This window comes from Ochotona princeps, chromosome 4, assembly GCF_030435755.1.
Source record: "Ochotona princeps isolate mOchPri1 chromosome 4, mOchPri1.hap1, whole genome shotgun sequence".
Classification (NCBI taxonomy): Eukaryota; Metazoa; Chordata; class Mammalia; order Lagomorpha; family Ochotonidae; genus Ochotona; species Ochotona princeps.
The window spans coordinates 15,251,065-15,273,890 of NC_080835.1; the positions used below are offsets into that span (position 1 = coordinate 15,251,065).

At 43.3% G+C, this 22,826-nt stretch overlaps 1 protein-coding gene and 1 non-coding gene across 6 annotated transcripts in view; both read left to right on the forward strand.

Annotated features, from left to right (window-relative positions):
- The window catches only part of CKAP5 (cytoskeleton associated protein 5), a 108,350-nt gene that overhangs the window by 72,844 nt on the left and 12,680 nt on the right, over positions 1–22,826 (forward strand). For all 5 annotated transcript variants that reach the window (XM_058663084.1, XM_058663085.1, XM_058663086.1 and 2 more), the window contains 12 exons: positions 2,324–2,452; positions 4,268–4,462; positions 4,836–4,971; positions 7,850–7,938; positions 9,857–9,982; positions 10,819–10,968; positions 11,251–11,454; positions 11,653–11,788; positions 12,206–12,399; positions 14,281–14,453; positions 15,825–16,001; positions 19,893–20,013. In XM_058663084.1, the coding sequence (XP_058519067.1) occupies positions 2,324–2,452; positions 4,268–4,462; positions 4,836–4,971; positions 7,850–7,938; positions 9,857–9,982; positions 10,819–10,968; positions 11,251–11,454; positions 11,653–11,788; positions 12,206–12,399; positions 14,281–14,453; positions 15,825–16,001; positions 19,893–20,013 (1,830 nt within the window). The remainder of the gene's footprint in view (positions 1–2,323; positions 2,453–4,267; positions 4,463–4,835; positions 4,972–7,849; positions 7,939–9,856; positions 9,983–10,818; positions 10,969–11,250; positions 11,455–11,652; positions 11,789–12,205; positions 12,400–14,280; positions 14,454–15,824; positions 16,002–19,892; positions 20,014–22,826) is intronic.
- LOC118759628 (small nucleolar RNA SNORD67) lies at positions 11,915–12,025 on the forward strand. Its single transcript, XR_004996317.1, has one exon. It is a non-coding gene; the product is annotated as a small nucleolar RNA SNORD67 (small nucleolar RNA).

Below are 22,826 nucleotides of genomic sequence, written 5' to 3' on the forward strand. Positions count from 1 at the left end.
GAAAAACACAAATTCTATACCTGACCAAGAAAAGGCATTTTCATTATGAAAATGGAAGTATCAGGAAAAAATACTGTTTTTATCTTCCAGGTAGTATTTAAATGACTGAGTGCATCACTGGCAAGCCTTGTAACCCTTGGATAAGTGTGTTAGTTGGCTTTTCATCCCCAGAACAAAATAGCAGAGCAGCTACTTAGGAAGGAAAGAGGTTTGTTTGCCTCTGGGTTTGGAGGTTCACTGTCTGAGATGAAGCCAGAGATTGTAATGTGTGAAGGAGTGAACACACGGTGAGCCCAGGACACCCAACTCAGTTCCTCTAAAACCAGCCTTGCTACAACAGCTAGCTTCTGAGGGCACACTTCAATGACCTCAGGGCCTCCAGTTAGTCCCACCTCTCAAATACCGTGATTGAATCTCCACCCTCTGAATATCTGTAACATGTGTTAAATTTAATTGGGAGTTTCAGTTGCAAATTGTGTGCAAATCATAGGAATAATTTATCTTCTGAGGCTCAATGTTTTTGAGCTATAAATTACTTTCTTACTAAATTGCCTATAAGGTACCTTATCTCATATAGTATATACTCAGTAAATGGTTGGTATTACTATAACATCATTCTTTAAAGTATTGTCATACTGTGTAAGCATGTGAATTTGGAATTCATAAATTTATTATTTTTTTTCTGAACAAGTAGAGTAAAATCTTTTAGTACTTCCATCAGAAATTTATAATAGGACCATCCCAAAAGTCATTGAAGTAGCATCAGAGTTTGTAAGCCTCTTATATTTAGCTCTACACTAAATGTTTGAATATCTTTCCATTTACATAATTTGTTTAATTTAAGGAATTGGATTATTTTAATATGCATTTTGTCACATCTTTCTCATTCTATGAATGCAAATTAGTATCAAAACATACCTTAATTATTCAGTCAAATTGATAACAATTTTACTCTTATACATTAAGGAATCATTAAAATAAAGCAATCTTTTTTTTGTTGGAAAGGGCAGTTTTTGTTTTTGTTTTTTTTATTAATTACATTTCATTATGTGACACAGTTTCATAGGCTCTGGGATTCCCCCATCCCCTCCCCGTGCGCTCCCCCCCATGGTGGATTCCCCCACCTTTTTGCGGTATTATAGTTCAAATTCAGTCAAGATTCTTTCATTGCAAGCATGTACCAAGCATAGACTCCAGCATCTTATCGTCCAGATAAATTCAGCAGTTTTTGGGGGAGACCATTCTCCGGTCTGAAGGTAGAGCTGGCAGAGTATCATCCCGATCAATTAAAAGCCCCTACATAACATCAACAACAATTTACAACGTTATGGAATTAATTGACATGGTATTGAGTAACCAATATGTTAAAAAACACAGGTTCTTAACCACATCCTGTGACTACTTCATTGACATTTCGATTTTAGTTTATATACAGCCAGCTTCTATCCACCTTTAAATGGCTATACGGTACTATTCAGCTGTCTCGTGTCTATTTTCATTTTAGTATTTAGCAGTTTATAGTGTTGTAGCATAATTTTGCTGAACCTGTCAGTTTTTAGGGTAGTCTAAACTGGCCTATAACTCTTAACAAGGCATATGTCAACAGTTTAGGTGCAGAACAGTTTTAGGAGGGGTGTGCAGAGAAATCTTCAATACCCCAGTGAGGAGTAACTAACTTTGTGTCCCACCTAGTAAGGTGTATGTGAATCCACGCTGACCATTTCCTGTCTGAGTCTAAGCGGAAAGGGCAGTTTTATGGAGAGAAGGAGAGACAGAGAAAAAGATCTTCCCTCTGCTGGTTCACTCACCAAATGGCAGCAAAGGCTGGCACTGGGCCAGTCCAAAGCCAGGAAAATGGAACTTGCTCTAGGTCTGACACCTGGGTACAGGTGCCCAAGGACTTGGACAATCCTCTGCTGCTTTCCCAGGCCATTGACAGGGTCTGGCTCAGAACTGAAACAACTGGGATGCAAACCTGCTCCCATATGGGATGCTGGCACTGCTGGGATTCTGTTCTTTGTCAGAGATTCATGGATATAAAAGCACCAGAGTTAAGAGTGTATGCCGTAATATTTTGTGATCAGATCACTGTTTTGATTAATTTATTTGTATGTAATTTGTATAATTTAGTTTTATGTTCTTATTTTACTTCTGAGTTTCAGTACAGATGTAGACCTGCTTCTGTTTTAGAGGAAATAACCTGAGAAGGTTCGTGTGGTTCCGAGAGATACCTCCATTGTTGCAGTTGAGAAGTTAACAAACCTTTTTACCTGTTGCCTCGAAACTAATTCATGTGATGTGTGTGCTTTTCTTCTCTGATCAGAACAATGTTCGAGCTGCTGCCCTGGCGACTGTGAATGCTTGGGCAGAACAGACGGGCATGAAGGAATGGCTAGAGGGAGAAGATCTCTCCGAAGAGCTCAAAAAGGAAAATCCTTTCTTGAGGCAAGAGGTTCGTATTGTCAATTAGTCATTTGTTTACTCAGTGGATTAGACCTTCCTGATAGACACTTAGTTTGTAATGAGTTTTGTTATAAAGCAGCTAGATCCAAAGCCAGGGTCCAGGAGCTTCTTCCAGGTCTCCCACACGGGTTCAGAGTCCCAAGGCTCTGGGTCCATTCTCAGTTACTTTTCCAGACCACGAGCAGGGAGCTGTAAGGGAAGTGGAGCACCCAGGATAGGAATAGGCGTCCATATGGGATCCTGACACATGTAAGGCCAGGACTTTAGCGGCTAGGCTACTGCACTGGCCCTTTTAAAGATTTATTTTTATTTCAGAGTTAGAAGAGAAAGAGAGAGGGTGCCTCCACCTGCTAGTTCACTCCTCAAAAAGGATCCTGCTGTTACAGTCAGCAAATCGGCCTGTAGCACCACAGTTCCAGCCATGAACAGATATTTAAGTGAAAAGGATGTATATGTGGCAAATTGACCATGAATTTTACTCAACATTGTTAGCTGTCAAAGAAATGCAAATTAAAGCTACAATGATATTGTCTCTACAAAATTCTCAGGATTATTCAAATAGAGTAGTCCAGCATCAAATACTGGCAAGGATGTAGAAAAACTCACATTGCTTGTGGAAATATAAAGTGATATAACCACTCCAGAAGATAGTCTGACTTTTTCTAGATCTAAATATGAGACAGCTATTGGAAAATATGGCTCGACCTTTCAAATTAAAATTACGTATACACAAACATGCGATTACCATACAATGTCAATTTCCTTTGTATTCTTGAGCAGATTAGTTGAAAATTAATGTCTACAAAATAGCCTGATATTCACAGAAGCTTAATTTCTATTAGCCCCAAACTAGGGGTACAGCTCAAGGGTACAGCGCTTAGCTGTGTAAGGACCAAAAACTGGAAAGAAGCACAGATAACTGTAATCAAGTAAATGTTTAAACCAATTAATGCATCTATACATGGAAATACTATTTGCCATTAAGGAACAAACTGTTGATATTATATGCAACATGGTAAAATAGCCTATGGTTACATATTATTGTTATTCTGTTCGTGTATATATGTGTGTATGTGTGTATATGATATTAAATGACAAAATTTTAGACACAGATTAGGAATTGCCAGATATGAGGGATTGGGAAGCAAGAGCATTGAGTGTGATTAATAAAGGCAACGTGAGTAATCTTTGTGATGGGAACTGTTCAAAAGCTCGACTGTGTGGGCTATGTCTGATGTATTAGTGATAAGACTAAATATCTATTCATATGTATATAAATGCATGCAAGTGAAATAAGAAATAGGAATAGAACTGGTGAATTACATCAGGTCACTTTCCTGACTCTAGTATAGTTTTGTAGATTGCCAGTGTTTGAAGAGACTGGGTAAAACATGCACGGCATCTTTCTGTATGTATTATATTCTTACAAGTGCAGAAGTGTCTGTGATTGTCAGTAAAATTTCAATTAAATAGGAATTAGGGTTGTGGTGGAAAAGAACTTCGTGCAAGGCAGATAATGGAAATCCTGATGGAGTTTCTCATCTTGTGGTCAGATAATTGTTTTGAGTGTTTTACATGCTAAATATTTCTTAGAACATAAAAAGCAGTAAAGTGCCATTTATCTTTAAGAACTATGCAACTAACCACGTGTGTCCCAGAAGCATGTTCTTAAGGATGCTTGTCATCATTGCATATATTATTCACATACAGCATCAGCTTGGGACTAATGAGATCATTGAGTTTGAGATCATAAATACTCAGTTTTCTACTTGAAGTGTGTAACTCATCTTTGTTCTTTCGGCAGCTTCTCGGGTGGCTGGCTGAGAAACTGCCTGCTCTGCGTTCCACCCCCACTGACCTCATCCTTTGTGTCCCTCATCTGTACTCCTGCCTCGAAGATCGAAATGGAGACGTGCGCAAGAAGGCCCAGGATGCTCTGCCTTTCTTCATGATGCATTTAGGATATGAAAAAATGGCCAAGGCTACTGGGAAACTGAAGGTACTACTATTTGTTGCTGCTCCTATTACAAGATATTAGAAAAATCCTGAAAGGAATTTATGTAAGTAGAAAATCATAGTACATCCTACTGATACTCCTGTGAATATCAATTTCAACTCCTAATGAGAGCAAAAATTAGATACCCAGCAATGTAGAACATCTAATATCTAGTTACTCACAGGGGTGAAAAATGACCTAGAACCATGGCTAATTTAGCAGAACATCATAATCTGCTACTTCTCCCATCCCGTTTATTATCTGCATTGTCATTTCAAAACTAAGAGCTCAACCATTTGTTTCACAGCAGACATGTAAGCTTCATATAAGTAAATTATTTGTGTGACTTCTCACTTGTGTTATATTGTCTCCCTAGCCAACCTCTAAAGATCAGGTATTGGCCATGCTAGAGAAAGCCAAAGCTAACATGCCAGCCAAAGCTGCTGCACCTGCTAAAGCAACTTCCAAAGCAATGGGAGGGTCGGCTCCAGCCAAATTCCAGCCTGCATCAGGTAACTGGGGTTAAAGGGAAGGAGATAGCCTCTAGCTAACTCTGCAATCACATTGGACAGTCATTGTTTCATCACATTTCCTCACAGCCCAAGCCTCTATCCCAGCACTCCTCCCACTTTTCGTGCTCTATCATGTGTCTGTCAAGTACCTATTAATTTATGCCAAGAGCTGTGCTAAGCACATTAAGAAGACCAATTTGTTCTCAAAGTCCAAACAGGCGTTTTGGTGTGATTTATTGAAATACTCCTTTCTCTAAGTCTTGCATCCTGTTTTAAGGTTTCCTCAACTATTTTTCTGCCTGTGTATATTAAATGTAGAGGAACTGGGAACATTTAGCTTAATCCACTTTATTTATGTTTGGGAAACCCAAAAACATACTGCTCACTTGTGGTCAAACAGTCAGTGCCTGAACCCACAAAGATTCCACTTAGTCACAGCTTAGTTCTGCTGGTTGGCCATCTGGTTGTCCTTTTAATATTTCCTAATCCTTAATAAGAGGTTTTCGGGGCCCACACGTGATAACGTAGGGGTTAAGGTCCTTGCCTTGAGCAAGCCGGGATCCCATATAGGCGCCGGTTCTAATCCCGGCAGCCTCACTTCCCATCCAACTCCCTGCCTGTGGCCTGGGAAAGCAGTCGAGGATGGCCCAGAGATTTGGAACCCTGCACCTGCATGGGAGACCTGGAGGGAATTCCTGGCTCCTGGCTTCAGATTGGCTTAGCTCCAGCCGTTGCAGCTGCTTAGGGAGCGAACCATCGGACACAAGATCTTCCTCTCTGTCTCTCCTCCTCTTTGTATATCCGCCTTTCCAATAAAAATAATAAATAAATCTTTAAAAATTAAAAAAAATACAAGGTTTTTAAATGTCTTCATCTGATGTTAAAAAGCCCCTGTGCCAGCATTGTGACGCAGCAGGTCAAGCTGCCTACTACAGTGTGGCAATTCATATGAGCACCGAGTTCAGTTCTCTGGTTCTCAGCTTCCAACCTCGCTCTCTTCTGAAGTCTGTGGGAAAAACAGCAAAAGATGGACAAAGTACGGGAAACTCTGTCACTTATGAAGGTCTGAGGCCCAAATGGAAGTTCCAGGCTCCTGGCTCCAGATAGGCCAGTCCAGTCTGCTGTAGCCATTCGAGGAATGAACCAGTAGATGAAAGAAAGATCTCTTTCTCTCTCTCTCTCTCTCTCTCTCTCTCTCTCTCTCTCTCTCTCTTTCTCTTTTTAACATTTATTTATTTTTATTACAAAGTCAAATAGACATGGAGGAGGAGAGACAGACAGGAAGATCCTCCGTCCGACGATTCACTCCCCAAGTGAGCGCAATGGCTGGAGCTGAGCCAATCCAAAGCCAGGAGCTGGGAACTTCCTCCAGGTCTCCCATGTGGGCAGGGTCCCAAAGCTTTGGGCCGTCCTCAACCACTTTCCCCAGCCAAGCAGGGAGTTGAATGGGAAGTAGAGCTGCTGGGATTAAAACCGGCGCCCAAATGGATCCTGGTGCATTCAAGACGAGGACTTCAGCCACTAGGCCAAGCCGCTGCACCCTCTCTCTCTCTCTCTCTCTCTCTTCCTTTCCTCTTACTATCATTCTGCTTTTAAAATAAATCCGTAAAAATATGTAACATGTAAACCCTTTGTTTCTAGACTTCTTACTTAAACAATATTCTTTAGTGAGAGAAATTTTTTTTTTAAGATTTATTTATTTTTATTACAAAGTCAGAGCCAGGAAGTGCCTCCAGGTCTCCCACACGGGTGCAGGGTCCCAAGGCCTTGGGCCATCCTCGACCACTTTCCCAGGCCACAAGTAGGGAGCTAGATGGGAAGTGGAGCTGCCGGGATTAGAACCGGCGCTCTTATAGGATCCCGGTGCATTCAAGGCGAGGACTTTAGCTGCTAGGCCATGCTGCTGGGCCCAGTGAGAGAAATTGTTAATGCTGTAACGTGTTAGACTCCATGTTATAAAAATATACATTCAATTATGCTGCTTATCAGATTCTTACTATATAGAAAGCAGTGATTAGCAAAAATTACAGTCCCTGCCCTTAAGGAAGTATCAGTCTGCCAAATGCCTTTAAATTTTTTTTTTTTTTTAAAGGTTTATTTTATTTTTATTACAAGGTCAGATATACTGAGAGGAGGAGAGATAGAGAGGAAGTGGAGCTGCCGGGACTAGAACCAGCAGCCATATGGGATCAAGGCGAGGACCTTAGCCACTAGGCCACGCTGCCGAGCCCTGCCTTTAAATTTTTTTAGAGAAAACAAAAAACCGAAAAGCAATACAAAACACAAAATTTATTTAGAGGTCCCAGCATGATAGCCTAGTGGCTAAAGTCCTTACTTTGCTTATGCCAGGATCTCATATGGGCTCCAGTTCTTGTCCTGGCTGCTCCACTTCCCTTCCAGCTCCCTGCTTGTGGCCTGGGAAGCCAGTGAGGACAGCCCAGAGCCTTGGGACCCTGAACTTATGTGGGAAACCCAAAGGAAGCTCCTGGTACCTGGCTTCGGATCGGCTCAGCTTTAGCTGTTACGATCACTTTGGGAGTGAACCAGTGGACGGAAGGTCTTTCTATCTCGTCTCTCCTTGTCTCTGTAAATCTGACTTTCTGGTAGCGATAAAATCTTTTAAAAATAAATACATTAAAATGTATTCAGAAATAATTTTAAAATTGTTTTTTGAAAATAGATTTTGTTTTTGCATTATTTTCTTAGAGCTTTAAGAACAGTCTGAGGAAAGCAATTAGGGTGAAAATCTAAACCACTTTGGAAACTGATAGCATTTATGGCTGTAGGCTATCTCATCATCTTTGTGTATTTAACAACCCAGGATAATGTAAGAGTAGTTAAGTGCTTATATTTAAAATATGTACTTTTTTTCCCAAAGCACCTGTTGAAGATACTGTTTCCAACGCTGTAGAATCCAAGCCTGATCCCAAAAAGGCCAAAGCTCCAGGAGGTTCCTCTAAAGTAAAGGTGTGTAACCCATGGATATGGATTTGCGTTGTCCTGTGTTTTGTACACTGAGTCATCCTAGTAAAGATAGTATAATAGGATAATGAAATACATTATCGTTCATGGTAGTGTCAGATTACCAGGTTCCATCAAGTTTCTGTGGCTCATTTATAAAATGTCCCCAAAACACACATCCTGCTCTCAGGAGGAGGGCTAGTTCCTATGACGTGTGTCCGTGGGGGATATTTGCAGTAGTGAAAAGGGAAGCAAAACCTGTGTAGCAATGGCAGAAATGCTCAGGGCTAATTTGGATTTGAGAAAAGAAAGCTAATGTGCTTCCTTTAAATTTGATAGTTGAGTGGTCATGAGAGTATGTGCTGATTAGTCTGCGATCAAATACCTTTTCCTCTGAGCAATGGGGTTGACTTTTATGCATCACTAGTCCTCTGAAATGTCTAGACAAAGTTAAGTAGTTTGAAGAAATATGCTTGGATGCTTAACTTTAAAAATCACCTGAGTGATTTTTTTTTTGTAATCTTTTTTTTGGATTTTTTTTGGATTTGTTTTGGAATCATGCACATTGTCATCAGTTCCTGAGCTATCCTTATTTTTAGTGGAGATTTTGTAAAGTGTGTAATTTATAGTAAATCCAAATAGATGCTATTTAATTAACTGCATGTAATCGAGGAAAACATAAAAGTAGGAACTTTTGTTAGACAGGGAATGTTTCCATGCAGCTCTGCCATAAAGTGTGTGCCCTGTGTTTGTTTATTCTAAATATGTAACAATTTTCCATTTTTCTCTTTTGCCTCACTGAGTTCATTTTAGTCAGTAGTTATCTTCTAGATTATCCAGTAAGCTATTCCTTTCCTGTTCATCTCACTATCCTCATCCCAAATTTTAAGAAGTGCTTATTTTAATGGTTTGATCACAAGAGCTTTGAAGTATTTTTGACTCTTAATGGCACAAAAAATTTTCCAGTCTTTTACAATTTATAGATCAGTTTCTAGTAACTAATATCCTATTTGTTTTGACTAAATGACTTAAATGTTCCAGTCAGAAAGACATTCCAGCTAACTAGAAATGTTGAACTCTTGTAACATTTTGAATAACAATGATTCATAATGCCTCAAGCATGGACTGTTATTGACACTCTCCATCTGATACAAAGATTACAAGTCTCCAGTTTATTTTTTAAACCCCTTTAGTTATTTAAGTATCTTTGTTTCTGGCACCTTTCTCATGACACAGGTTCTTGAAGTATCACATTTTACTGCTGTAAGGTGTTTAAATATGGAGTAAGTAATATTTAATGTATAAAGGCCATTCAGAGTATCATAAATATGGAAAGTTGCGATGTTGGAAGATTTCAAAACCTAAAAGGCTGGCATTGTGGTGCAGCAAGTTAAGCAGCCTCACATCCCATTTGGAGGACCAGTTCAACACCTGGCTGCTGCACTTCAATCAGCTTCCTGCGAAGGCAGCAAATGATGACCAAAGTGCTTAGAACCTTTCCACCTACATGGGAGAGCCAATTGGAGTTCTTGGCTTTGACCTAGCCCAGCCCTGGCTGTTGTTTGCTTCTGGAGAGATTTCCCTGTTTATCCTTCCCTCTCTTCTCATTCTTTAAATCTCTTTTTTTACAAGAAAGAAAACTATCTATGGAATACAGGCTAATGATTTAAAATAGCAGCTTTTCAAGCTGTGTTACATGTCATTCCAAGAACTCTGGTAATTATTTAAGAATGATATTAGAAGTATCTCTAGAAAACATATACAGAAACATGGTAATATGCAAGATTGTGTGGCTCCTGTTGCTTTCATGTGGCCTATGATGTAGAAAGGTACCCCTGGTTTCTAATGCACGCTTTTAGAGGCAGCACTGAAATATTCCCAATAAATGGCCTAACTAATCAATATTCTCTTAATGTGATTGTAGAGTGCACCAGGAAAGAAAGTACCAAGTAAAACCAGCCTAAAGGAAGATGAAGACAAATCTGGGCCTATTTTTATTCTTGTTCCAAATGGAAAGGAGCAAAGAATGAAAGATGAAAAAGCATTGAAGGTAGGAGGGGTTGAGAGTTTCCAGGGGGGCCTGTGCTGTGGCGCAACAGGCTAGTCCTCTGCCAGCAAGCTGTGGCATCCCATGTGGGCACCACAGTGTGTTCCAGATGCCCTGCCTCCCATCCTGCTCCCTGCCAGAATGTAGTTTTAGAGTACATATGTGAGAAAATGTCAGTAAATAGAATGTTGTGTATGTTTTGAATTTTTTAAGTACTTAAAATGTTCCTTCTATTAAAGTTATACCAGGGGCCTGGCGCCATAACCTAGTGGCAAAAGTCCTCCCTTTGCATGCACCACGATCCCATGTGGATGCTAGTTCTGATCCCGGCAGCCCTGCTTCCCATCCAGATGCCTACCTGTGGCTGGGAAAGCAGTTGAGGACAGCCCAAAGCCTTGGGACCCTGCACCCAAGTGAGAGACCTGGAAGATACTCCCAGCTCCTGGTTCAGATCAGCTCAACTCTGGCCATTGTGGCCACTTGGGGAGTAAATCAACAGACGGAAGATCTTCCTCTCTGTCTCTCCTCTCTGTATATCTGACTTACCAATAGAAATAAAATACATCTTAAAAAAAAAAGTTATACCAGTAAGGCCAGCAGTATTACATAGTAATAATATTGATTTTTCTAGTAAGAATTTTTCTTTGAAATTGTTGAGCTTCTAGAACTATGACAACTTGACAAGATTTTTGCATTCATATTTAGTTACAAATTCATCTCAAAATATACTATTAAATTGATTCCTACGTCCACGTTAAATAAAGTTATCTGCCGTATTGCAGTTGAACAGATTATGGCCTCTTTATATGGTGTATTTGTTTTTTTGTTTTGTTTTTCAGGTGCTGAAGTGGAATTTTACTACCCCACGGGATGAATACATTGAACAACTGAAAACTCAAATGTCTAGTTGTGTAGCTAAATGGTTACAAGATGAAATGTTTCACTCGGACTTTCAACATCATAACAAAGCCCTAGCTGTCATGGTTGATGTAAGTCTATATTCGATGAGGCATGAATAAAAATACTCAACCTAGCACATAATAAGTTGTCACAATTTGGAAAGGCTGTAGAGTACTCTGTGTTCTGTTTTTGCAGCTATCTTAAATTATTGGATAGAATGAATGGCTGTGTTTATATTTTTTAGATCTTCATTGGAAGTTTAAAGATCTTATTTTCTTTTTCAAGTTTATTTAAATTTAAGATGCACTTTGCCTGATAGAAATTAAGTTCTTATGTACTCTTATTTATGGGAGTTTTGTTTTGCATTTAAGCACTTGGAGAGTGAAAAAGAAGGTGTCATTGGTTGCCTGGATCTTATCTTAAAGTGGTTCACTCTGCGATTTTTTGACACCAATACAAGTGTCCTAATGAAGGCACTAGAATACTTAAAATTGCTCTTCACGCTGCTCAGCGAGGAGGAGTATCATCTAACTGAGAACGAAGCTTCCTCCTTCATCCCCTATCTCATCCTCAAGGTAATATGTTGTTCTTGTTCTGTAGAGCTGCTTCATCTCCCAGCCTGGCTCAGGTCCTGTACTTTGATTCCCTCTTCCCTACTCATTAAACAATGTCAGCTTTACTACTTACTCCCATACTCACTTCTAGAATGTAGTCATTGAGTCACTGGTTGCTGAGAAGGGCTTCACTCATTCATTGTTTCTCTTGCTGGCTAGGTCGGAGAGCCAAAGGATGTCATTCGTAAAGATGTCCGTGCCATCCTGAACCGGATGTGCCTTGTCTACCCAGCCAGCAAGATGTTCCCATTCATCATGGAAGGAACCAAATCCAAAAACTCTAAGCAGAGAGCAGGTAAAGCAAACAGTTCTATGTTGACACACAGATCCTTGTATCAGTGACCTCTGCAGAAGTAGATTCTAGATGAGCAGGGCAGTCTCCTGGTATCTATGTCCTGTATTCCAACCATCTGATTCAGACTGTGAGAGTGATGAGTTGCACACTGGTGGAGCCATAGTATCAGGTGATACGGGCACCACTCAGTACCACCCTGGTGACAAAGTCAAGTGCACAGGGGCCATCTGACTCACAGTATTCCCTTTGAGAGATAACACTAGCTCTAAAACCCTGTATCATTGGTTTGTTAATATACAAAAGAAAATTCTAGACAGAACAGAATGAAGTTTTATTCCTTCATTTAGGCCAAGATCTAGCAGGATCTGTGCCGAATGTGTGTTGAGTCTCATTAATTTAGCCTTTCTCCACCCACAGAGTGCCTGGAAGAGCTGGGGTGTCTGGTCGAGTCCTATGGCATGAATGTTTGCCAGCCAACCCCAGGAAAAGCCTTAAAGGAGATAGCTATTCACATAGGAGACCGTGACAATGCTGTGCGCAATGCTGCCCTCAACACTATTGTAACAGTGTACAATGTACATGGGGATCAAGTGTTCAAACTGATTGGAAATGTGAGTGATTTTTCTCAGCATATAGCATGATGTGTAAAGAACTGCAAGTTCTTTTTGGTCTCAGATTTGCTGCCATCTCAACTATAGCTAAGGTTTTCAGCTCTTGTTAGTACAATCAGCCCTCCAGTGTGTCCCAGCCCAGACAGACCTTTGGGGTGTCTGACTAGGGGACATTTAGGCTGTGTTTTACAGGAAATGACATTGTCCTTTCTGAGCCTTCTATTCATAACAGAATGCTCAGAAAAGAGTATTTCTGTTAGAAATGAGAGCTATTTTTTGAAACAAAAAGTCTAAGCTAGTTTGGGTTTTAAATTCTGCCCAGCATTATGCTCTGTCAATTTCAATATGTTTAGTTTTCAGTCAACAAGCACTATCTGATTGTGAATTCTGATACCTGTTAGATCCTAGGAGTCTGGAGCAGGGCAGGTGTTTAGCCCAGAGGTTAAGATGCTGGTTAAGGCACCTGAATTCTTGGTGCAGGCATTGTGATGTAGTGAGAATAGCCCCTGCCTGTAGTGCCAATATCACCTATGGGCCCTGGTTCAAGCATCCCAGCTGCTGTACTTCTGGTTCAGCTCCCTGCTAATGGCCTGGAAAACAAACAGTGGAGGCTGGCCCAAATGCATGGGCCCTTGCCATCCATACAGGAGACCCAAGATGAAACTCTTGACTCCTGCCTTTGGCCTGGCCTGGCTCAGCCTGTGCAGCCACATGGGGAGTGGAAAAAAGATGGAAGATCTCTTTGTAACTCTTTCAAATAAACATATGAATCTTCAAAAAATAAACACACACACACACACACACACACACACACACCCCTGAATTCTGTATCAGAGTATTTAGGTTCAAAACCTGGCTGTGACTCCCTTTGCTAACTCTAGCATCCTGGTTATAGAATTCTGGGGGAAAGCAAACATGGCCCATGGCATTGGGCTCTTCCCACATGGGAGAACTAGACTGCGTTACCAGCTCCCAGCTCTCCTGCCTGTGCCTGTTGAGGGCATTTGGGAAGTGAATCAAGAAATTGAGTGCTGGCTCTCTCCCTGCTCCCTTAACCTTCCCCTCATCCCTCTCCTTGTTTCTCTGTCAGATCAATTTTTAAAAATTGTTTCTATGTTTGGCTGCAGCCATGAGCCACTTTCCCTGGAAAGTTGGTCTGTACCCCTCCAGCTCCCTCTGAGCCAGTCACTCTTGTTAGTTGTACCTCCATCCTTCATTACACTGATTTCCTAGTATTGCCATGTATTTACACTGTGGTTAAATGTTGCCTGATTGAATCTATGCTACTGCACAATGAGGAAGAAAAAACAAACAGGAACTTAAAAGATGACCCAAACTAAAGTGTGATGAAACAAATCATGGAGAAGCCTCTTAACCCTTGATTTGTAGTAATTAATAGCCTTTCCTTTTATATCCTTTCTATGTTTTATATGTTCTCCTGTTAATTTTAATTTTCATTTCATTTGAAAGGCAGAGACATCTGTTGTTTAAAGCCCCAAATACCTGCTACAACTGAGACTGGGCTGAGCCAAAGCCAGAGACCCAGGACCCAGAGCAGGTCTTCTCACGGGTAGACGCAACCCAGTTCTTGAGTCTGTCCTGACCTAGAGTGCACATTAGCAGGAAGCTAGACTGCAACATAGCCAGGATCAAAACTCAAGCACTCCCATTGGGTTGTGGGTGTGTCAAAGGCATCTAAACTGCTGGGCTAAATGTCCACCAAAGTATTTATGTTTAAACATCATCTCTTAAAATACCTAGCATAGTAGGTATTCTGTTGGGTTCCATATGTCAATAGATGTTAATTCTTGACCCCACCTGTAAGCTTTTTAATCCTCAGAGGAGTATGCTGCTAAGTTGAATCTGATCCCTTGTTAACAGCTTTCTGAGAAAGATATGAGCATGCTTGAGGAGAGGATTAAACGATCAGCAAAAAGACCTTCTGCTGCACCCATGAAACAGGTGGAGGAGAAAGCTCAGCGCACACAGAGCATCAACTCCAATGCCAACATGCTACGCAAGGGACCAGCAGAGGACATGTCCTCCAAACTCAAGTATGTCGATGTAGATATCTGTCTGAAAATGGCTCTGTGGACTTTGCCTTGTGTGTTCAAAGCTTGTCTCGTAACATATCCTTGAGTTCTTGTAACCATTATCATGCATGACAGAGTGGGCTAATGTCTTGTAAGCAAACGTTTAATCCTTCAGTCTTCATTGTCTGTCTTTGTCTCAAAATCACTTCTAAATGGTCTTGTGCCTTCTTTCACTGCTTTTCCGTGGACAGAATTATGTATCGCACTTATAGGATGTAAGTACTGCCTGCTAATTCCTCATTAGCAGGGCCCTTATATCTTTCTAACTTCTGACTTGGATTCATCCCCTCTGGAGGGTGACTGGCTTAAAGTTTATAATAAGAATGGCAGGTGTTCATAAGAATCTCATAAGAGTCAGACCTTCCATGAAAGTCCAGAGGCTAGCTCAAATGGTAATGCAATGTCATGTAGCTAAAGTACTGATTCATCATCTTCCTTGTGTTCTGTTTGATTGTGCTCAGGTTTCTAGCCTTGAGATAAGGCTGAATAAAATGCATGCAATGCAGAATTGGCTTGGGAACTCAAATCACTGCCTTCCAAGCAAGACAACTCTATTTTGAGTTATTACAGAAATATAATTTTAACCCATTTAAATTTGCAAACTTAGAACCATAGTATGTTTTAGATGTGTACTGCCCCTAAACCATCATTTTTTTTTATTGTGCTTTCATCCGTAACAATCAGATGAAAACTTGATGCAATGGTTAATTACCTTTCAATTTCCTTTGAAATCTTAAGTCATACATATGCTAACTTGAGATGAGAGTACAGCAACACTTTGAAACCTTTCAGTAGGCCAAAAAACTCAAAATGCTTTCTAGCATTAAACGAAGCATCAAATTTTTTTAAACAGGTGGGGGGATGACTGTCTTTCAAAGTATAATATATGTTGAACACTGCATGGAATGATATTTATGATTATAAAAACATAAACTGATTAATTCAATGGAAAAGTACCAGCAAGTCTAGATTTTTCTCCTAGTGCTACCTTGTAAGTTTTGAACTTTGAGTCAATATAAGTTTTTTGTTTTGTTTAATTTTCTGCCCTGCCTGGAATAGAAGTTTAAGATTTATTGCCTTTCATGGACCAGAACAATACCTATAACTTAACTGGTAGTGTCAGTAGAAATTAAAACTAAATTGTCTTTCAAGGTGTTCATGAACCAATGACATTACCCACTGAAGGCACTGGTTAGACTTAAATCATTCAGGGGGGCTGAAACCAGAAGTTGAACCATCTGTCTTGAAGCGTTGAGACCACTGGCAGTGCTACTCTTGCCCCTTGGTTAAAAAGTCTCTTGGAGTTCAGGAGCCTCCTTTTGCTTCCCTTAGCCAAGCCCGGAGCATGAGTGGGCATCCTGAGGCAGCTCAGCAGATGGTGCGCCGAGAATTCCAACTGGACCTAGATGAAATTGAGAATGACAGTGGTACAGTCCGATGTGAAATGCCAGAACTTGTCCAACACAAACTAGATGACATTTTTGAACCAGTCCTTATTCCTGAACCCAAGTAAGTTAAACTTTTGTATTTATGTTAGTATAAGTAGTTGGTGATGATTAGAATGCATATGGGAGAAGACCTTTGTGAGGTGGTACGCAGTTGCAACTTCTGAGAACTGATTGCTCTACAAGCCAAATGGGGGTGAGTGGCCCCCGCTTTGTGCTCCCACACAGAAGGGCTTGAGCCGGGTAGGTCAGATTGCCCCTGGAAGTGGCTCAGGTCCCGAGGGAGATCTGGCCCCATCAGCTTACCATGTGTTCACAGCAAGGTGATTTGGTTTAACCCCAGGGGCAGTACATGGGTCTGGTGGGAAGGCTGAGCCAATCAGCCTGCTAGCTGCCTGGGTCACCTGGTGGTGGGATCTTAAAATGAAAATACACGGACCTTTAAGATTCAGACTGACACAGCAGCCCTAGGGGAATAGAGAAACAGGGTTAATTAATAATGACCAATTCCAAATACCACTCAACGGGGCACACTAAAGCTATGGCTGGGGGCCTACCTGGCAGAGCAGGATCACAGTACTTGCCAACAGGAGTTGAAACAGGGGATGGGTAATGCTAGGCTGGGTCATGTCACTAACCAGCATGCAAGAGAACTGGGTATAGGAGCAGATTCTGTGGGGGATGTGTGGGCCCATCCCTTTGATCTTCTGGTTTGCTTGGAGCTGGAGGTGATGACAGGCTGAGCTAGGCATGACCACTGATACTGGGTACTGGGGTTGAGTATAGACTGAATTAGTCCAGGCTGAAGCACCCACAGACACACTCAGGAATGTGGTGTAGAGCAGGCCGAGCCACAACATCCACCACTCATACATAAGCCAGGATGGAGGGGGTAGTCTGACTGGTAAGGGCCTAGCACCCAATGGCATGGGTAAGCTGTGGGTCTTGGAGTGGGTCTGTTGGGGGACCTCGGGCAGCTCTCCTGATGGGCCGTTTCTCCTGCTCATGAGCATGTGACTCAAGCCTGCGTGCTTGTCAGACCAGGCAGGGTTGCTCCAATTGCCCACACTCTTGTGGGGTGGTTTTGAAAGGGGTTGGACCTGGCAGGGCCAGGCCAACCTCAGCTCACTGGCCAAGTGCAGGAGCCAGGCTGGAAAGCGGAGCATGCCTGGCTATGCTATCAACCTACTGGTTTGCATGAATCATGGATAAGAGCAGGCTGAACATGGCCAAGCTGCAGCACTTGCCAGTGAGCCAGGTTAGATCAGGCTGCAGTATCTGATGGCAAAGGTCAAGACAAGGTATGGGCTATGCAAAGCTAGGTCAGAGCAACCATTGGCATGCGTAAGGTCTGGGGCTGGGAACATGCCTGGTTGGGAACCTTAGGGGACGCCCCAGCTAGGTTGTGGTTCCCACTGATGAGCGAGAGAGCTAGAATGATGGTGGTCTGGGATAGACATGGTTGCCGTGTGCTTCAGCATGAGTGTGGACAGGGTCTGGGGTGTGCCAGACTGGGCTATACTCCAGTATCCACAGGTGCTCATGAGAGCCAGAGTGGGTATAGGACAGATAGGGCTAGGTTTCTGCTCCCGACTGGGCCATGTGAGGGCTACATCAGGCCGTGGACTAGGTGTGGCTGAGCTGTTAAACCCAACAGTAAGAACCAGATTGGGTATGAAGCAGTTGGGGGAAGCCTACTGTTCTTGCCTGGACAGATAAAGTCAGCCCAAAGCAAGGACCCACTGGTGTGCGCAAGATCTGTCATTGAGAAGAGACCCAGTAGAGGAGCTATGGGAACTCCTTTATCAGGGCACAGTTCTTGCAGGTGAGTGCAAGAACCAATACAAGGAGCAGCCCAGAGCCAACCAGGCTACAGTGCGTGCTGGCATAAGTATGGCTCAGATATGAGGGCAGGCCAGGCTGGGCCAACTCATAACACCCACTGGCAGATCTGAGAACTAGAGTGGATTACAGAACAGGCTGGGCTTGGCCACAACACCAACCAGTTCACATTAGGACCAGGACTAGGGACTGATTGCGCCAGGTTGGATGGCAGCTCCACCCAGTTTGAGCTGGAATGGAAGCAGACTGGACCAGTGCAGGCCATAGCACCCGCTGGCAAATGCCACGGACCATGCCAGACTGGGCAGCAGCATCTACCAGCACATGAGACCAGGACAGGGGGTTGAGCCTGGTAGGAGAGCACTGGGACTCCAATACTAGGCCACCACTCATGCTGGCAAGCGTGAGAGCTAGAACTGGAGGCAGACCAGGCTAGGCTACAACACCTGTTGGCCTACACGTGAACTGGGTTAGAGGGAGAGCCAGGCTGGAGTAGCCAATTGTATCCACGGGTATAGACAGAATAAGGGCAGGCTGGTTGGGCTTTGTGCAGCATCATCTGGCAAGTGCTGGGATGGGGGGAAAGTCCTGTCAAGCTAGCCCAAAAAAACCACCTGGGGAGTGCAAAATCCAGAGCACAGATTGGGTCCAGGGAAGGGGTTGTGGGCACCTCTCTGATGGTCTGCAACTGCCACTGGTGATCATGAGAACCAGGACTAGGGGAAGCATGGCTGGACAAGTGGTGTCATGTGTGTGTGCTCGAGGGTAGAGTCAGTTGGGCTGAGTTAGGCTTCAATGCCCAGTGATATGTACGAGATCTCAATGGGATGCAAAGTAGACCGGACCAGTCTGCTGCACATGCTGCAGGTGCAGGAACCGGAGCTGGGGTCCGGTCTAGTGGGGATTATTAGAGGTCGCTCCGACTGGGCTGCAGCTTCCCCTGTGGTATATGAGGGCCGAACACATTTTGGTCAAGGCTGGGCTGGGCCACAGCACCCACTGGAGTGCTGAGGATGGAGGGCAGAACAAACTAATCAACTATCCCAGTGAAGCTTGACAGCTAATGACAACTCAGAGCTGAACTGTGACAGCCAATTGACTTTTAAAGGATTTCATCATCCGTGGAGCAGCAATATCAGCAACATCTCAGAACTATCGAAACCACATGAGCAGACCCTCAGAAAATGCTCCACAATTTGGACCTTGGGATGACACTGGGTGGCAGCTCCCCAATCTTCAGGGTAATGCAGTGGTTGGGAAGCTGGGCATGGTTTTTCCTCTTGTATCACCCTCTCCCCCATATAGGGGAAGAAGAAGAAAATGTGTAAATAAGGGTCTCATCCACTATCCCCTGATCCTCAACCCTTCCCACCCCGATCAACTAGGTAAACATCCTGAGGCCCACATGCGAGGTGGGTGCCAGGTTCGTAAGTCCTGGGGATGGGGGATCCGGCGGGGCTTGCATCAACTGGCCCTGGTCCTCGACCTGCCTGCAAGTGAAAAGGGCATCGTAGTGAACACAGACACTGATGCACATGGAGAATATGGCAGCCCATTTGGTACCATTGCAGAGGAAGCAGAACAGAGCAAATTGGACAACTGCTTCAGCAAACGATGACAGCAAAAATCTGGATGAATGGAGACTTGAAGTCAACTATGGCAGCCAGTGGACATTGGGAGGGTTGACTTGCCCTTGGATTGGCGAAATCGATAGCATGTCAGAACTGTCCAAACCACTTAATCAGAACCCTCAGACACACACTATAGTGGGACCCTGGGTTGATGTCGGGTGGCAGCTCCCCATTCCTAGGTACTGGGACATTTGGGAAGCCAGGTGTGGCTTCCCCTAGAGACAAGAAGTGGAGAATTAGGAAACGATGATTTCATCCACTTTTCCCTAACCCTCAATCCTTCCCACTCTGATGAACAATGTAATCATGTAATCACCATCAAAAAAAATAAAATTTAATTGAAAAGAGGGAAAGAGAAAGAACTGACTGCTCTGGAACTCATCACGGTGTTGTATTACGACCTGGATCTACCAGAGGATTTCCACTTAATGGAATGTCTTTGTAACAATGATTGAATTTTTTTCCTTTTTTCTGCTCTCCAGGATCCGGGCTGTTTCTCCACACTTTGATGATATGCATAGTAATACAGCATCCACAATCAATTTCATTATTTCCCAAGTAGCCAGTGGTGATATCAGCACAAGCATCCAAGCTCTGACACAGGTAACGGGAGTGTCCATCTTGTTAGTAATTCCAGTGAGGGACGGAGAGGCTCAGAGTGATGGGAGTGTCCCTCGTAACAGTAATTCCCTTGAGGGATAGAGAAGCTGGGATGCACACTGCAGTGTCATGGTGTAGCAGGTGCAGGGGTCACCCAATCATCTTGTGCTTCTGCGATATGGCTAACATTGACCTTGGCTGTTTGATTATGTCATTCCTTTACCAGAGGCTAGGAATTCATCAGTTAATAAGTGGGAACCTACTTTCATGGAACTTTCTTAGAATTTAGTGGACAGAGACAAATGAATTAAGAAAATATCAGATATGTGTTAACTCCTGTGTAAATTCAAATGGGTAACAAGAGAAAGGAACTGGGTCGTTCCTTACACTAAGCAGAACTCAGGAAAAACTGAGTCTTAAGGATCTGCCAGTTAAGACTACAAACATTCTCAGTAGGTACACAAAATCCCTGAGGTGGCATGAGCTTGCTGTATTCAAGGCAATAATGGAAAGTCCATGTGTCCCTAGCATAGTAATGCCGAATGAGTTTGCGAGGCAGTCAATGTCTGAATCATGTCCCAGGGTAAAGTTATTTGTAAATCATGAGAAAATTTTGAATATATCCTTCTTTTGCTTACCTTCTATAGCAGTCCAATCCTAAAAGTGTAGAGTGGGGCAGAGTAAAGTAGAACCACTTAGTGGCCAGGGCTTGAGAATGGGAAGCCACAGTAGCCTCATTGGAAGATTGCAGACCTTGCACATTGCCCACAGTGTTCAAGTGCAAAGAGCAACATGGAATATGGAGTCAGAACCCGAACAGGACAATGAGGGTGTCCCTGCAGGGAGCCTACAGTTTGCACAAGTACTAGGAGTATGGGGACTTGCAGGGTGGCTCTAAGTGGAGTGTCAGAATTGAAACAGGGGACCCGGCAGCGTGGCCTAGCGGCTAAAGTCCTTGCCTTGAACGCCCCGGGATCCCATATGGGCGCCGGTTCTAATCCCGGCAGCTCCACTTCCCATCCAGCTCCCTGCTTGTGGCCTGGGAAAGCAGTCGAGGACGGCCCAAAGCTTTGGGACACTGCACCCGCGTGGGAGACCTGGAAGAGGTTCCTGGTTCCCGGCTTCAGATCGGCGCGCATCGGCCCGTTGCGGCTCACTTGGGGAGTGAATCATCGGACGGAAGATCTTCCTCTCTGTCTCTCCTCCTCTCTGTATATCTGACTTTGTAATAAAAATAAATCTTTAAAAAAAGAAAAAAAGAATTGAAACAGGAAAAGTTTATATATGCCTGCAGAGGAGCTGCCAGTAGAGGTGGGAGAGTCAGTAATAAAGAGTTTAGACAAATAAATACACATAGTAAAGAAAATGGGAGGAACGTTTCTCACTGTTAGAGGAAGGAAGTTATAAAAATAAGAGCAGAATAATATGAACTCGTGTAACAGAATTGTATGCAAAAATAAGAACTCTGATTTTAATCTATAGAGGTAGAAGTAAATGTCAGTGCAATTATGTGCGTGAGGGTATATGTTATACATAATATAAAAATTTGGGTATATAATGTACCTTGTAAGGGCCCAGCGTCATGGTTCAGTGACTAAATGTGCTGAGATGTGCGAATCAGTTTGTGTCCTGGCTGGTCTGGTTTCTCTCTAGCACTGTGCTCGTGACCTGGAAAAGCAGTAGAGATGGCCCAAATCGTGGGACCCTGCACCTGCATGGGAAACCCAGGAAAAAAAATTGAAATCCATGTGGAAGAGTTGTAATATGAAAAAAAATTATGCATGAATTTTGAAATATTTTTGCACCTGACAAACTTTGTGTTTTTTTTTTTTAAGAGTTACTATTTTTATTACAAAGTCAGATATACAGAGAGGAGGAGAGACAGAAAGGAAGATCTTCTGTCCGATGCTTCACTCCCCAAGTGAGCCGCAACGGGCCGATGCGCGCCGATCTGAAGCCGGGAACCTGGAACCTCTTCCGGGTCTCCCACGCGGGTGCAGTGTCCCAAGGCATTGGGCCGTCCTCAACTGCTTTCCCAGGCCACAAGCAGGGAGCTGGATGGGAAGTGGAGCTGCCGGGATTAGAACCGGCGCCCATATGGGATCCCGGGGCTTTCAAGGCGAGGACTTTAGCCGCTAGGCCACGCCTCCGGGCCCGAGGAATAGTCTTTTGATGATGCCTTAGGGACTCCGATGTAGGAATAATGTTCTGAGGGTGCCAATTTGAGTGGTTCTGAAAGTTCTGAGACATCGTCAGCTTCATTGCACTAGGATTGAAAAAAAAAATCTTTCCAAAGTCTGTTGCTGAGCAAGTCCACCTTAGTGCATCTACAGACCCAGACACTTGCTGTGTAGCTTGGCTAGGAGAGTTGTCCAACCTGTTTTGCTTTTCGTCCTCTGTTGAGTTGCTCAGTGTCCTCTGCTGGACTAGATGAGCTGACTTTCATGTTCCCTGTATGCATCTGGGCATCCTGTCCACTGCATAGGCATCAGCAACAGAGGAGACTCCATCCTGATACATGCTCTCCAAGGTCAGACTGCATACTTTGTGAATTTGTGGCCATGGTTTTCTTCCAGTGTCCTAGCTGAGGAAGTCCTCTGAGAAACCCTGTTTGGGGGATCTCCAAGTTGACTCTTGTGTTTGCCAACTAGTTCAGGGTCAGGTATAGTCTATCAGCTGTACCAGGCAATACATACCACTGCATGCAGCTGCCTGGTCACATCTGCCCCCAGCTGTGCCTCTCATGTGAACTGATGGGTAGTACGGCCTAACCCAGCACAGCCCTCCACAGGCCTGGCCCTCATGTACACCTATGG